Below are 16447 nucleotides of genomic sequence, written 5' to 3'. Positions count from 1 at the left end.
TGTTTGGCTCACAGATCAGAGGTAGGGTTTACCCAATCTACTTTTGCTGTCCAAAAGGAGAGAAATGTAAACAGTAAACTGCATAAATAATGAACAAATAAATATATCATCCTTTCAATTTTAATAATTTAGGATGTTAGCAACTAGCATAACGAATTTTAAAAATATATATAAGGTCAAATTTAGTCCTGATGTAAGCATCGCAAGTGCACTGTAGTCATAATTGCTGAGCCTGTTTGTTAGCTTTGAGTTTGATGCCTGGTTTTTAGCCTGACAATTTAAATGTCAACAGCTTTTATCACTACAAGCTAGTTTTGCGACTTGTTCCTCTGTTCGAAGAACAGTTGTATGCATTTGAGTGATTTTTTTAAATTGAAATTTTACTGTTTACAAAACAATAGCATAATCCAATAAATGTACATAATTGATATAAAATAAAAATGTATATAGACTTTTATAAGTAATATTTTATAAAAAAATAAAAACCATGTCAACTACTAAAAACAAACTAAAATAGGGTTATAGTGTAACAAAAGCACAGACATGGTGTAAGAGTATGTTTAGAGATTTGCTTCTTGCCATGGCAAAGTTGCATAACACCGTAGTGTATTCAGTCTTTATGAAACTAACATTTTATTCTTTAATTTTAAAGGAATTTTGAGAGGAAGGATGATTTTGTGCTTGCAGTAGGAGAATGAAATTCAGTTCTGTGCTTTTGCTTTAAATTTCCTTTGTGCACATTGGCAAGTCACTTAAGCCAGGACCCCACAAAGAATTTCACTAAGCCACACCATAAGGGGCTCATTCACCTGCACATCTACGAATGTGATATATGCCATCATGTGCCAGCAGTGCCCCTCTGCCATGTACATTGGCCAAAGTGGACAGTCTCTATGCAAAAAAATTAATGGATGAAATCTGACATCAGGAACCATAACATTCAAAAACCAGTAGGAGAGAACTTCAGTCTCTCTGGTCACTCAATAACAGATCTAAAAGTGGCAATTCTTCAACAAAAAAACTTCAAAAACAGACTCTGTGAAGCTGTAGAACTAGAATTAATTTGCAAACTGGATACCATCAGCTTAGGCCTGAATAAAGACTGAGAGTGATTGGTTCATTACAAAATCTAATTAACCTAAACTTAATTTCCCCAATACTAATTTCACCCTACTGTTACTCACACCTTCTTGTCAACTATCTGTAATGGGCCAGTCTCTTACCACTTCAAAAGTCATTTTTCATCCCTTGGTACCCTGCTGTTGATTGATTGATTTTTATCTCATTATTCTGACCTCACACTTGGTAAAGCAACCCTCATCCTTTCATGTATTTATACCTGCTCCTATATTTTTCACTGCATACATCCGATGAAGTAGGTTCTAGCTCATGAAAGCTTATGCCCAAATAAATTTGTTAGTCTCTAAGGTGTCACAAGGACTCCTCTTGTTTTTACTATATGTCCAGACTCCTGGGCAGTTTTCAGCAGTAAAGCTGTAACCACTCTGTGTCTCATTTGTAAAACTGGACTGTTTGTCTTGTCTGGTTACAGTGACTGTAAAATATTCAGGCTAGGGAGTGCAACACAGTGTTGCCAAATAGGGTGGTGAGTTGTCCGGTTTTCCCTGTTGCCAACTCTTGTAATATTTGGTGTGCATTTTTTGTTTTTGTTTTTTACAGATTCAGCTGCCGGAGTTATGGAATTACAAGGGACTATCATCTGATACTTGAAAGTGTCTATCCTTCATGGTTATGGATGCTTGGAGTCCTTAATCTTCATAGGTCAAAACGGATACATCAAATAAAAAATTGTTTTTAAGGCCATTATGAGTTTTGAATGCTTGGTATTGACTTTGTTCTTGTATTTGTGTCAGTGTAGGGCATAAAGACCTAAAACAAACTGCTCTGTGAGGTGCTGCACATGGAATTACCTGGGATTTTCATTTTTAAAAAAGAAAAAGGCATAGACAGAAAAGCTTGAAAATGTGACCTGACCCCTAAAGCCACAATCCAGGAGGCAAGTGAAAAGTACCCGTTCTTTTTAATGAATTATGAGCTAACATGTTTTTTATGGTATGCAGGGATCAAAAGCTGAGGGGTTGCAGAAATCAGTGCTAAACAATAACCTCCCCTATGACCTTGCAGCCACAGCCCTCTCCGTACACGTATATTGCCACGGGGCAGCGCCAACAGCACCACGCTCCCCTACACGGAGTGGCGTCTCTCTCCGCCTCGCGCGCCTGCGCGTGCAGCAGGTGGGGGAGCCCGCGCGCCCTGGCTAGCGGCGCGGGGGCGCCAGCGAGACAGACGGGGCCGCGGGGGGGAGGGGGTGCGGAGGCGCATGCGCGAGGGGATTTGCCTGAGAGAGCGGCGGCGAGCGTGGCTTGTTTGTACGTACAGTGTGTGGTGGTTCTATCGCGCGCCTGAGGGGAGTGCGGCTGCGCAGGTGAGGCTGAGGGCTGGGCGGGCGGATAACTGGGGCGACTCCACCGTTCCCCCACCCCCTCGCAGGGGTTGAGGGGGACGTTGCGGCCGTTGCCGTCAGGGACAGAGGGAGCTTCCTAGGGGGCCGTGGATAGCGCGCGGCTGGGGCTGCACCCGAGAGCCGGGCGGGAGGGGGGGGCTGTGCGAAGGAGAGTTACGGGGGGGGGCAGTGTGGGCCCGGTGGACCAAGCCCTTGATTGGGCAAGGGAGACCTGGGATCTGTCCCTGGCTCGGCCACTAGCCTGGGTGGGTGACCTTGTGCACCTCACTTCACCCGCCCGTGCCTCAGTTTCTCCATCTGGGAAGTAAGGGTCGTGATAGCGATCTCCCTTGCGAAGTGCATTGAGCTCTAGCGGTGAAAGGAGACACACAAGAGATGGAGGATGGTCTGAGTGGGGCATGGCTCTGTTGCCCACCTGTGGTCATTACCCACCGCCTTGGTGCAGTGAGTAGCCTCCTTCTCCAGTCAAGTGTGTGTCATTGCTTTTGGTAGCTTATGTTTTCATGTCTCTGTGGTTTTGACACTGAGGTAAGGAAGGATCTGTCTCACAGGCTGTGCAGTAACAACTTTCACACCTCTTCCTCCTTTTGTGCTGTGGTGTCATTTGCTTGAGCTTTGCAGATTTCATTCCAGTCAAAATGACCTGTTAGAATGGAGAGGCTGGATAACTCAGTAGCGTCGCTCCTTCAAAAAAATTGCTTTTAATTAAATCTAAATTCTATTTAATTTAAAGTTAAATTTGAAATTGACAACCTATGTTAAGGCCTAAACTTTGTTACAATCTATTGAAATTTAAATGAAATACAAAAAATATTAAGCGGTATGTGTTTGCTGCTGTAATAAAGAAAGTCAAACCACAGAACTGACAAAAGTCACTTGCCAGTTTTTTGACAGCAGTAGCCTCTTCTGCTGGTACAGTATCTTCTTCAGTTCATTCAACTAGTTCAATGACTAGTTTATTAAGAAACCAATTGTGAATTGAAGAAGCAAGAAAACTTGTTTTCCAGACTATGAATAAAAATTGTGTCTAAGGATGAGATCTAATAGTTCTAAAATCTTGGAGGACATGATGATCAGAAACAATCAATTCAGTTCACCAACGGCATCTTATAATTCCTTTGTTTAGTAAATGTTAGTTTTAAATGCTTTTTTCTTATGTATCAGCATTTAAAAAAATTAATGTATTTGAATTTCTCTTAGAGAATTTAATCAAGTAAAATGTCATACACTATTTTGTTAGAAAATGATGTATAAAAGAATATGAATAAATGTAAGTTATGTTAAATAACTTAAAATGTGTATAAATACAGCGTATCCTGGTTAACATTAAGAAGCACCAAGTTTAGTGCAAAGGCTATATTTAGTTTTTAATCAACATGGCTTACTAGTTACCAGCCTGTGAGAATAAATAATTATTTTCCTAAAGAAAGAACATACAAGCACAAAAATGAATTAAGATTGATTATTTAAAAAAAAAAGCAATTTATATCACTGATTTTAATCATTATTTAAGTCAGTACACTCTTAGAAAATGAAGAGATTGAGGTTATGAGAAAAGAAAGGAGATTTTTGGGGGAAAACTAGAGGGAGAGCTTGAAAGGCAAAGTGCACGCAACACAGGAAAAGGGAGTGGAATGGAGAGATGGAATTACTGTTGCAGAATAAATGAAAATAGACAGTGAAATACAAAGAGGAAAAGACTCTCAAATACAGATAGAGGCCTACGCTAGAAAATTAAATTGGCTTAACTGTGTCAATCTGGGTGTGGATTTTTCCCATACCTTCTTAGGGAAGAGGATTATCTACACCAGTAGGAGAATCCCTCCCTTTGGCATAGGTATTATACACTGAATTACTCCTGGGGGAATTCTGCACCACTGTGCATCCACAGAATTATGTTCTACCGCAGATTACTTTGCTTCTGAGCAGAAAAATGACTTTCTGACAGGAAAGCCACAAGAGCAGTCATGTGACCCTCCCCAGCAGTATGTTTCAGAGGCCCAAGGCATGTTTCAGAGGCCCAAGGCAGCCGGCAGAGAGGTAAATCACTGTGGAGCAAGAGAAGGGATGGAGGAAGACCTGGCTGGTGGCTCCTACTCTGCACTGGGCTCAGCTGCTAGGCCTGGGGAGGACAGAACTTCCTCTTCCCTTGCACAGCATCTGGGGCTGAGTCAGATCCACCCCCAGATCTTCCCCCCGTCTGAAGGAAGCTCAGCAAACTCACTCCCCACTCCACCCCCACTTCCTGCACCCATTACTCCTCAGCTCTAGGAGACAGATCCCCTCTGTTCAGGGAGCTGCTCCCCCATTCATCCAACTCCCGTGCATCCAGACCCCTTCATACGCAGACCTACCTGCCAAGCATCACCCCTCCCCCCCGCATTCAGAAACCCCACCCATGAGTCCCACTCCCCCTGCACCTGAACCACCTAGACAAGCCACCCAGATTCCCCCACCCCACCGAGTCCCAATCAGCTGCATCTGGACATCCCTGCAGAGTCCTGTTACTGTTGCATCCAGAACCTTCTCAGCAAGCCCTTGTGCATCCAGATCTCCCCCTGCACCTGGATCCTGCACTGAGCTGCCCGCATCCAGATTGCCCTACGCAGAACCCTCTCACCCCACACCTCGATTCCCTCCACACTTGGATCCTGCCTTGTTGAGCCTCCCTGTCCACACCTGGTGCACCTGGCACGGGGGGGCAGGGCCCTGGGGTGTTTCTGAGACAGGCCCAGTTCATGTGCTGTGACAGAGTTGGGTACAGCCTCACTGCTGAGTCTGTGCCCTGTGGGGAGCTTCCCGGTGATCTCCCACCCCTGTGCAGCCGATGGTCTGTGCTCCCTAGTGCCCTGCTAGAGTTTCCACCTTTATTTGATAAATAAAATTTGCACAATTTTTAATATTTTGGTGCAGAATGCCCTCAGGAGTAACTGAAGGACTATAGTGGTACAGCTGCCTCAGTGCTGCTGTAGCATTTCAGATGTAGACAAACATAGGCTAGGAGGAAGAGACAAACACTTGGGATAAGTTCATTTTTTGTTTAATATACCGCTTAGTGCAAAAATATTACATCTAGAGCTGATCAAAAACTTTTTTTTGTGAAAAGGTATCTTTTTTCAGCCAGGTGTAATGAAAATAAGACACCCAAGTGTTTATGTTTTAAATAAAATGAATCTGATTGTAGATGGTAGGATTAAGGAGAAAAATGTTCTGAAATTTGCATGTCACTAAAACCAGAAAGCACTAGAGCTGTTTGAAAGAGTCAGTAGTCAGCACCCGGATAACTCAGGGTCTTGTGCTTTAAGAAAGAAAAAATGTCAATAGTAATTTAATAAGTGCCTAGGGTTGGTACTGTCAATATTCCATTAGTACTGCTAATATCCTGCTGTCTTGAGTTTTTTTCCATTGTGACAGGTTTCAGAGTGGTAGCCGTGTTAGTCTGTATCAGCAAAAACAACGAGGAGTCCTTGTGGCACCTTAGAGACTAACAAATTTGTTTGGGCATAAGCTTTTAGCCCACGAAAGCTTGTGCCCAGGTAAATTTGTTAGTCTCTAAGGATTTTTTTCTGACTCACCATTTTTTTTAGTATGTTGATCCTCATTGTGTTGAACTCTGCAAGTCCAACATATCTGTGAAGTAAACCGTGATTTACCAGCTTCAGACATGTTTTGAAGCTTGTTTGATTACATTTATAAAACATCTGTTTCCCCTCAATCCCAATTCAAGTTCTGTGGCAAGCAACCTTAAACTTCAGTGTCTTCAGTTTTCTCTTTGGAATATGCTAGTATCTTTCCTGCAGGCTCTATGCGGAATGTTGCAGTTTAATATATGCTTTATCTGTTGCACACCCCAAATATATATGTAATCTAACTATGAACAAGTCTGTATTTCCTAAAATTATTACATTTTGAGGCATGTACAGTTTGACACTTTTGGGGGTGAGGCAATAGTGTCTAGCCAGTATCTAAGAAGTGCATCTGTCGTTACGCTATGTATTCTGTCTTAAGAAATTGAACTTGGTAAATGAATGTTTTTCTTCTTTTAAGCTCCAGTCACGCTCTGAAAACTGCAAGGACTCATAGATCTGTCTGCATGGTTCTCAGTGTAGGACTAGAAAATACTTAAGCAAATGTGCTTTTTTTTAAGTGTATAAGCACTTATAATATTTTTTGCAGAGACGAATAAAACAATCTGACTTTTGTGGAAGAAATTTCTTTAGCTGTACATTATAAACAGCAGTAGCAATTGATGCTTATGTGCAGAAATTGCAGGATGTAGATAACTATGTAACTTATTCAAGAGAGATGCTTTAGTGGTTGAGTGTTAGGTTTCTGCTCAGAAAGGACCTTTCTTACTCATATGGGGAAGATGTGGCTCCTCACTAAATCAATAGTGATTTTAACTTTTGTTTGTGTGTGGGGCAGGCAGACAACATATTTCAAAATTATACCAAGTCTGTCCGTTAATAATAGTATGTGGTATCTGTATTTATTAAATAGCATTTATAAATTGTCTGTTTATTGTCATGGTATCTAGATATCATTTACAAATAAAATGGTCAAGATTTACAGCTTTTTAATTAGAAATAAACACTGTAAATTAAGTGTCTGGCACATAAACTTGATTTGTGAGTTTCATGAAAATATTCAAGATATATGTAATTTCTCAAAAATTAGGTGTAGCTTCATATGTGATGTATACTGATTGAAATTGAAAGAGCCTTAATCAACAATTAGGTCTGTAAATTCAAACACAGGATTTATTTTATTATCCCACTGGTATGTAACAGATTTGTTACATACCGTACTTAAGTCAAAAGTGTGCTTGTAGACTTCATCCATACACAGAGATTAGAATAGATTTCCAAATGCCTAAGGTAGAAATCAAAACTTGTCTGTCATCTGTTTAGTGAAAAAGAAAAGGGGCAAACAAATAACTAAGCTCTTTCCTCTTTTAAAACTTTTTTTGTAGGTGATGGAAAAAATCTGTAGGATGTGACAGTTAAGAAGCAGTCATGTCAGCTCTTTGTCCACCTCCTTCTCCTGCTGTTGCCAAGACAGAGATCTCCTTGAATGGGGACTCACCATTACTAGCTGCTACTTTTGCCTACTGGGACAATATTCTTGGACCTAGAGTCAGACACATCTGGGCCCCAAAGACAGAACAGATGCTTCTCAGTGATGGAGAAATAACTTTTCTTGCAAATCACACACTGAATGGGGAAATACTTAGGAATGCAGAGAGTGGAGCAATAGATGTGAAGTTTTTTGTCTTGGCAGAAAAAGGAGTAATTATTGTGTCATTAATCTTTGATGGAAACTGGAATGGGGACAGAAGTACATATGGACTATCAATTATACTTCCACAAAGTGAACTTGGCTTCTATCTTCCTCTTCACAGAGTGTGTGTTGATAGGTTAACACATATTATAAGGAAAGGAAGAATATGGATGCATAAGGTAGGTTTGTTCTTCATTGCAACCAAATGTTAAAAACCTGGTAAGACCTTTAACCAACACAGAGAACTTGCATTGCATAGAAAATAGGTATATGCTTTGTAAAGGCAACTATCTCCCTGAGTCACATTACATAACAATCCAAGAAACAAATTCTCTTAGATCTATAAGTAAAATCTCTACCTCAATACAACTGCTGGAGCTGTATGTTAAAAATTGATCCTAAAGCTACCAAATTCAGGCCTGCTCCTGAGTGCATGCAACTCCTATTAGGGCTGGTAACGACTTGCCTGAGGTCCCCTGCAGTTCTATTCAGTTAACGCTAGCCTTCTATGGAAACATTTTTTACCTCCCCGTGCTTTTAAAAATTGTGGTGTTTTTATTATTATAAACTAAAACACTATGGGCACAAAAAACCCTGTGTAATTTCCTTATGCTGCACTGAAGCACCAGCTAAGAGAATGTATATGAGCCTTTAAAGGTACTTGGATCTGTACGTCGTCAACACCTTTTGGAAAGATGCTATTAGTGTGTTTGATCCCAAAACATGAAAATCTGAGTAAGCTGAATCCATATACAGAGTATTAACATCCTGCACACAGGGTTTTTGAGACATATTGGTAACTAACATAAGTACTGAAAATGACAAGAAAATATGAACTTTTAGAATAAAACAGGAACATTGGATAAAACTAACAGAACCAAGGGAAATGAAAAAAATGCACTTTCATAACAAAAATCAAGAATTCAAGACCCAAGTTCCCACTTAGTACAAGTACAGTTCATTTGGAATCCCAAAGGCAATTTTATTAATCAAATTGTGTTCAAGGATTACATAACTCAGTTCCGGTCTTGCTGTAAAAGCTTATTTGCAGACTGAATGTTTTAGGGGGAAAAAAAGAAGCAGCTGCTTTATCTTCATACAGTAAAAGTTGTTTCAGTATAATTCTGTTCTGTAAGAGAATCCCAATGCTTCATAGCTAATAAGCATCTTAAAATTTTGCTTGAAAAAGTGGTAAGCTTTGACGTTGTTTTAAAGTGTCTGTCTGATGGGGGGGCGGGGAATTCTAGTTTTATCTTGTGTACTAGGACCTAGACCAGGGGTCGGCAACCTATGGCACGCGTGCCAAAGACGGCACGCGAGCCAATTTTTAATGGCACGCTGGAACCTGCTGGGACTCCAGCATGCCACTAAAAATCCTGCCCAGCCTGGCGCGCTCTCCTCTGCCCTCCACTTCCCCCGCGGGGGCAGGGAGCAGAAGCATAGCCGTGCGCACGGTGTGGGCAAATGGCCCCACTCTCCTGGCACGGCAAGCCGCGGGGTCCGCGCTCCCAGGCCGGAACGTGGGGCCGAGCGCAGCAAGCTGCCAGCTCCTCCCCCACCTTCTCCCCTCCCTTGGAGCCTGCTGCTGCGCGCAGTGCTCTAGAAGTTGGGGGCTGCATGTTCCCGCGGGGCAGCATTTGGCTCCACGAGGAGGCAGACACGCTCCCTCCTCCCCTGGAGCCATGCAGCCCTGCATGCTCCCGCGGGGCAGCATTTGGCTCCGTGGGGAGGCAGACACGCTCCCGGCTCAACTGGAGCTCTGCTGCCGCCATGTGCAGCGCTCTGAGGGCTGGGGCTGTGGTCTCCCGTGGGGCAGCGTGTCTGACTCTGCGTGGAGCCTCAAGGTAAAGGGCCCAGGGCTTGGGGTGTTGGATAAGGGGTGGGGGCAGTCAGGGGACAGGTAGGGGGTAGGGTCCAGTCTGGGGACAGGGAACAGGGAGGCTTAGATAGGGGTGGGGTCTTGAGGGCAGTTGGGGGCAGAGGTCCCAGGAGGGGGTAGTCAGGGGACAAGGAGCAGCGGGGTTGGGAGTTCTTAGGAGGGCAGTCACCCAGCCCTCTCCCCTGAGGTCTGACATCCCCCCTACACACACACACCCTACCCTCTGCCCCGCACACCCCCCAGGCCCCTGACCTGAGCCCTGTACCTCTCTCATACACACCCAGCCCTCTGCTTGACTCCTTCATCCCGCCCCGCAACCCTGATTCTGGCACCCCCACCCATACCTAGCCCCCCCTCTGCCCTGATACCTCCAGCCCTGACTCCAGCCTGCCTCCAGCCCTCTGGGTTCTGGCTGCTGGCCCCGAACAGTCTGCTGCTGGTCTGGGGTTCTGGCTGACGGACTCTTGAGAGACGGGGTCCCATCCGCAGGCCTCGCTCAGCCCGCTGCCGACCTAGGTGAACAGAACCCCAGACCAGCAGCGGGCTGAGCGGGCCGGCGGTGTAAGATCAACATTTTAATTTCATTTTAAATGACGCTTCTTAAACATTTTGAAAACCTTGTTTATTTTACAATACAACACTAGTTTACTTACATAATATATAGACCTTCTAAAAAACATTGAAATGTATTACTGGCACGTGAAACCTTAAATTAGAGTGAATACATGAAGACTCGGCACACCACTTCTGAAAGGTTGCTGACCCCTGACCTAGACAATTTAAAAAAAAAGTATCTTTTTTTATAAAAGAGCATCTCTTAAAAATTATTTGATTCTGTTTTTGAGGTAGGAGACTCAAGTAATTTATCTCCTAATTCCCATTTTGTCTGAGCACTCAATTTATTGATTCCATAGGATAACCCTGTGGAAACTTGTCTTCCAGCATGTCTAGTCTTGATATTTTTGTCATACTTTACAAAAGAAGAATTGGTATTTAAACTCTCATTTTCTCTAGATGAGGGCAATGTCACAAATATTTCTTGCCCAGTCCTGTCTCCTAAAACTCCAGATATGTTGTTTAGCAGTTAAGTCTGTAATAAGCATAGGTTAGTTATGTTTATCATGGTCTTGTGCTTGTGGACAGATCTTTTCTTCATTTTGTGGTGGTCTACGCTTTAACCTTTTTGAGGCAAAATGGTCAAACGCAACATGATGCTTCATTTTTGGAAGCAGTCATATATTTGTTTCCTGATGTACAGATTTAAAGATTTTTCATGATGAAATCATGGAGTTGTAGCTGCATTGGAACTTGCAGAAAATGTTCTGTCAACCCCAAAAAACTAGTTGTGAGATCTTTGATTTTATTTATTTGTTTTCCCACCAGCTGTTCTTGGAACAGAGAGGCTCAGTGGCAGAGTGCCAAGCTCTGAAAGAAAGTTATTTATCTGTTTGTTTGTTTTTTTCTTGAGCAGTTATGAGCCCTTCTACATACTTTATCTGTATCTCCACCTCAATCTTTGCCCGCAGTAGAGACACCTCAGTGATAGATGCTCTAAAAATGTAGATTACAAATATAGCATTGTATATATTTTAGATACCAGTGTCTGACAGTTTCTGAGCATAATAATATAAAATTTAAATATTAATTATTAAAATGGGAAAATGTGTAATACTGTGTCTCTTGGAAGAAAGGCAGATTTCTGCATCAGTTATCAATTAACCCAACACGCCAAGTTAAAATGGAAAACAAATGTCTTGAAGTCTTGCCTTAATTGATGCCACCAGTGTACGTAGGTATTCCTACTGGATACCTTAGCTTCAAGGTTTTCAAGAGTTTTGTCATATGATAGTCAGCAGTTTCAACCAGATTGTATTAAGAGAGAGAAACTCACTACGAATTTGAAATAGCATCCTGCATTCGCATATCCACTTAGATTCAGATGTATGCAGAGCAATGTTTAGAATGCTGGACATAGACAGACAAGCAACTGTTTAGAAGTCATTCTAAATAGGTCTAAAATCTTGTTTAGCTTTGTAAAAGCTAGATATTTGAAGTTTTATGTGTTTGTCCAATCACTTCTAGCAGCTGTATTTCAAAAGAGAAAAGGGATTCTAGTAATTAGTTCAGTTTCAGCTACATGAAGATGGAAATTTTTTTAAACCAAGAATCTTGTTTGTCAAGGAAGTCATTTCTCATTGAAGCCTAAGTCCAGGAGGGGAAGTGCCTTTAAGGGATATATATAGCACCAATGTTGTTTTTCACAGGCACTTGTTTCAGATTCATTTAGGTTTATCATTGGCAGGAGAAAATCTACTCTAACTTATTTCTTTCCTCATCTACTCTGAGGAGGTATGTAAGCTTTCTGTTCTGCAGTTGACCAGCCTTGAGTATCTCAGTCACAGGAAATTAATGAGTAAACCTGCAAAAGATGTGGCAACACTTCAGCTTCTATAAGAAGACATCTCTGGAGCATGCAGAATATTCATTGCCTATAATGTTCTGACTGTGCCATTCATTAGAGCCAAGTTTTCATAGCATATTATGCTGAATTGTTGTAAATGATTACATTCATCATCATCATCATATTCACTACTGAGGTTCTGATGACTGGATGCCACCAAGTTCTCGCTGAATTTTTGGTGTGACATCTTGTGTATCCTGTGGTGAAGTACCTTGACGTTTCCATGGATGTCTGCAATATTTAGTTCTAGAACAGTTAATGTATTGAAGATCTGCCAATATCTCAAGATATGGAACAAATCCCCTACCCAAACGCAAATAAGTTTCCTCTTCTTGAAGATTGCATTTTTCCTGTGTTTTGTTAAGCTGGAACAACTTACTCCTTTTGCAGTGAAAAAAATAAGTAAAAATCAGCATGGCTGAATTCAGCATCTTTATTTTCCCTGAGACAGAGCCATCTGATATTTTCGTGATCAGAGAGCGAAGGATATTTTTGTTTTATTTCAGCTTCCCCTCCCCACCCCGCAAGTTAGAGGTTTATGGGGAGGACGGGTGATGGGGGCAGTGGAGGGGTAGTATTTGCTACAAAATAACTCTCTCTAAAGGAAAATGTGAATCAAAGAAGTGTGACTCTACAGGGAAGAAAATTTACCAGTTGACTGATGGGTGCATAATTGTATAGCCAAATACTGGAGCTTTTATAACTTGTGTGAAAATTAACTGCTTCTCTTGCTCAGGAGAGGCAAGAACATTTCCAGAAGATCATCTTGGAAAGCACAGAGAGAATGGAGGATCAGGTAAGAGTAACTGACTGATGCATATGGCATACCATCAGAAAGCTATTACTGGAACTGTAGAAGTCGGTACTGCTGTTTAATTTTGGGATCCAGGAAGATATTTTTGGACTAGCAGAGTGAGCTGCCATGCACAGGAGGCAGTCTTTGTGAAGATAAGATGGTGGAAGCTCTGACCAAATTGAAGGAAATTATATCACGTCGCTTAATGGGTAAAGTGGAAATCTGTGAAGAATATTTCCTTTCAGAAATGGGGAGGCGACTTACTCGAACATGATGTTCTCCAAAGATAGCGGCTTCCTTACATTTATACTCTTCTACCCTTGTTTTGTCATGGGTAGATTTTTGCTAGGTCATTAGTCAGCTGAATCAGAGAACTGATGCTTGGTAACTACTATCTTGTAACTTTCCAAGAGAGAAGTCATTATAGACTTTATGGCTGAGTTTACAAAGAGAATTTGGTTTCTGAAGCAATACATATGAAAGTACAACTCGAGAGCTTGTTGCAAAGTATAAGATCAGAGAAATTATCATTTGATTCCAATGCTAATCCAGCTAATGAGCCTGTATCTGTTTGTCTCCTTGTCTCTTAAAACATGTACTTTTTGAAGTATAATACTTACTGATAATTATATCTAATACACTATGATACAGTCACCTACCTCTAGATCTACCCTGTCCAAGTCAAGCTGAATTGATTGGGTATTTAGAATAAAAGCCTTGAAACTAATTATAAACATTCTTGTTACTGGGTCAGCTGCTTGTTTCCAGTTGGCTATTTTTGATGAGCAAAACTGAAAAACATATGTATCAGTTTCCTGCTCCCTTCTAGTCTTGTGGTCTTGCCACCTTCCCCACCAAAAAATAAAAAAGCTAAAATTGTTCTGTCTTTAGTGTTAAAAATTTCTGTTACTAGTAGCTTTCTATACTGCATGCTATGCTTTTATTTCACAACATGTTATATATTGCACAGGGCCAAAGCATCATTCCCATGCTGACAGGAGAAGTTATTCCTGTAATGGAACTTCTTTCATCTATGAAATCACACAGTGTTCCAGAAGAAATAAATGTAAGTCCTTATGTTTGCTGGATTTTGAAAAGGAAGCAACTATGCCACTCTTATTAATGCTGCCTTTGGTAATATAAATCATTGATACTATAAGTCATTATGCTCTTTAACTGTTTGGCACAGGAAACTCTCCTAAATGGTATTTTTGCTAATAGCAATTTCTCATAAATATCTGAGTAGTAGCAATAATTTTTGATCAACACTTAGCAAAATTGGCTGTCAACTGTATTATGCTTTCTAAAAAGGGAAAGGAAAGGATGTCATCAAATAAAATTAATATTGGGGAAAAAGTTTTAATGGTGAGATCTATTAGAATGTGGACTAACCCTTCCCTGGACAGCAGAGGAAACACCATTACTTGGGCCAGTTTAAAATATTTTGATTGAAGCACTAAAAATACACTGTTGGGAACGATATCAGTGGTGGTTCAGCTGGGGAGAAATGAATTAGACGATATAATTACTCTTTTCTGTCTCTTAATATCTGTTGACCACCTTCAGAGGTTAATGGCTTAAAACAGGAAGAGCTGTATTTTTGGGAGTCTTAAACATGCTTGATTCCTCACAATTGTGAAACTGAGATTATCTAGGATTCACTTAAGCTATCACCACATATCATTAAAAATCCAAAATAAAATGTTTTTAATGTGGCTTGTTATACCACTTCATCTAACCTTTCTTTCTGTTCCTTTGCACTCCAGATAAGTGACACAGTGTTAAATGATGATGACATTGGGGACAGTTGCCATGAAGGTTTTCTCCTCAAGTATGGTCTTGCTCTCTGTTTTATGCTGTTATGAAACCACTTTAAAAGTAAATGATGCCAATGTCTCTTAATTGGTTGTTTTTAGGCTTAGAAGGATTAGATTTCTATTGGTAAATGTTGATTTCTCCAGATATGCACAAAGCAACAAAAAAATCTGTCCATCATTGTCTATCTGTAAATTTTGAATATCAAGTAAGAAAAATGCTGCTTAAGAGCTTGGAGTTGATATTTGCTTTGTATATTTTGACATGAAATGTTGACAATTTGTGTTTTACCAGTAACAAAGCTTTTAATTTTTTGAATCTCAGTGTCGTTTGTCATTAAATAATTGTTGTCAGAAACCCCTCTCCCCATAATTTCCCACCAGTGTGAAAATTTAAATAGAAAAAATGTTTAAAAATAAACATCAGTATATGTCAAAATAATTTTTTAAAAATCCACTTCTGCAAAGTCTAGCTGTATTGGTGGTTAAGGTTTAATTTGGGGTGAGGAGATGTTAATGCTCGTATCGCTTCTTTTTATGTCTGCCTAAGCGATATCATTAAGATTGTTTGTTTGTTTCCTTTTTAAATGAATGGTCGTGGATTGATGGCTCTTGAAATTTGCATGCTGATCTCTATCAACCCATTATGGCATGAGTATAGGACAACTGCTCATTATCACTGGAATGACATGCTTAGAGAAAGGGTTAATTGATAAGGGTTATATTACTTTGAAAATGGCATAGGATCATGGAACCTGTTAAAAGTGTAAAGGGGGGGACATAGACAAAGGGTTTTGAGTTTCTTAACACAATAAGTCAAGTTGTGGTTATATCATAGGAAGTTTAGGAAAAGTCATGGGTTAAAGTCACAGGTAAAGAATGACAAATCCATAAATGTCATGCACATTCTTCTGTACTCAGAACATTTAATTCTTCCATTTTCTTTAACATAAAAATAGTTAACCATTAGTAAATCAGTACACAAATGTCTCTTGTGTTAGGAAATCACATAACACACTCCCATCTTTAATGGGGGCGTTTATTGATCTTCTGTCAGAGGGGTAGCCGTGTTAATCTGAATCTGCAAAAGCAGCAAAGAGTCCTGTGGCAATTTATAGACTAACAAATGTACTGGAGCATGAACTTTCGTGGGTGAATACCCACTTCGTCGGATGCATCCGACGAAGTGGGTACTCACCCACGAAAGCTCAAGCTCCAATATGTCTGTTAGTCTATAAGGTGCCACAGGATTCTTTGCTGCTTTTATTGATCTTCTGTCATTCCTCAAAACATCTCTGTATATTGCCTGGTGAATTTAGATAGTCCGTAGCTCATAGAACTGTCACTGTGTTGTACAGCACCAAACACCCAGAGTACTACACAAATAAAATATTGACTGTGTTCATAATACCTAGCAGTTATGTAGCATTTAGTGTTCATAAAGCACTTTGTTGCAAGGATTTATTTAGGTTTTCAATCTTGAGGCAAGTTAGCTTTTAGAAAAATATAAGAATGGCCATACTGGGTCAGACACAGGTCCATCTAGCCCAATGTCTCGTCTTCCGATAGTGGCCAATGCCAGGTGCCTCAGAGGGAATGAACAGAACAGGTTATCACCAAGTGATCCATCCCCTGTCACCCATTCCCAGCTTCTGGCAAACAGGCTTGGGACGTCATCCCTGCCCATCCTGGCTAATAGCCATTGATAGACCTATCCTCCATTAATTTATCT

General features: G+C 40.8%; 1 protein-coding gene across 2 annotated transcripts in view; it reads left to right on the top strand.

The window, feature by feature from the left end:
* The first annotated feature begins 2333 nt into the window (after positions 1–2333).
* The window catches only part of C9orf72 (C9orf72-SMCR8 complex subunit), a 34125-nt gene continuing 20011 nt past the window's right edge, over positions 2334–16447 (top strand). Inside the window, exons 1-3 of one of the 2 annotated variants that reach the window (XM_075067374.1) lie at positions 2334–2446; positions 7458–7944; positions 12842–12901. In XM_075067374.1, the coding sequence (XP_074923475.1) occupies positions 7501–7944; positions 12842–12901 (504 nt within the window). In that variant the 5' untranslated portion in view covers positions 2334–2446; positions 7458–7500. Of the gene's footprint in view, positions 2447–2640; positions 3014–7457; positions 7945–12841; positions 12902–16447 lie in introns of those variants that run through there. The other variant, XM_075067375.1, reaches the window with a different exon arrangement.

Source organism: Chelonoidis abingdonii, chromosome 6, assembly GCF_003597395.2.
Source record: "Chelonoidis abingdonii isolate Lonesome George chromosome 6, CheloAbing_2.0, whole genome shotgun sequence".
In the NCBI taxonomy this organism is placed as follows: Eukaryota; Metazoa; Chordata; order Testudines; family Testudinidae; genus Chelonoidis; species Chelonoidis abingdonii.
This window is presented reverse-complemented; position numbering and strand designations above follow the sequence as displayed.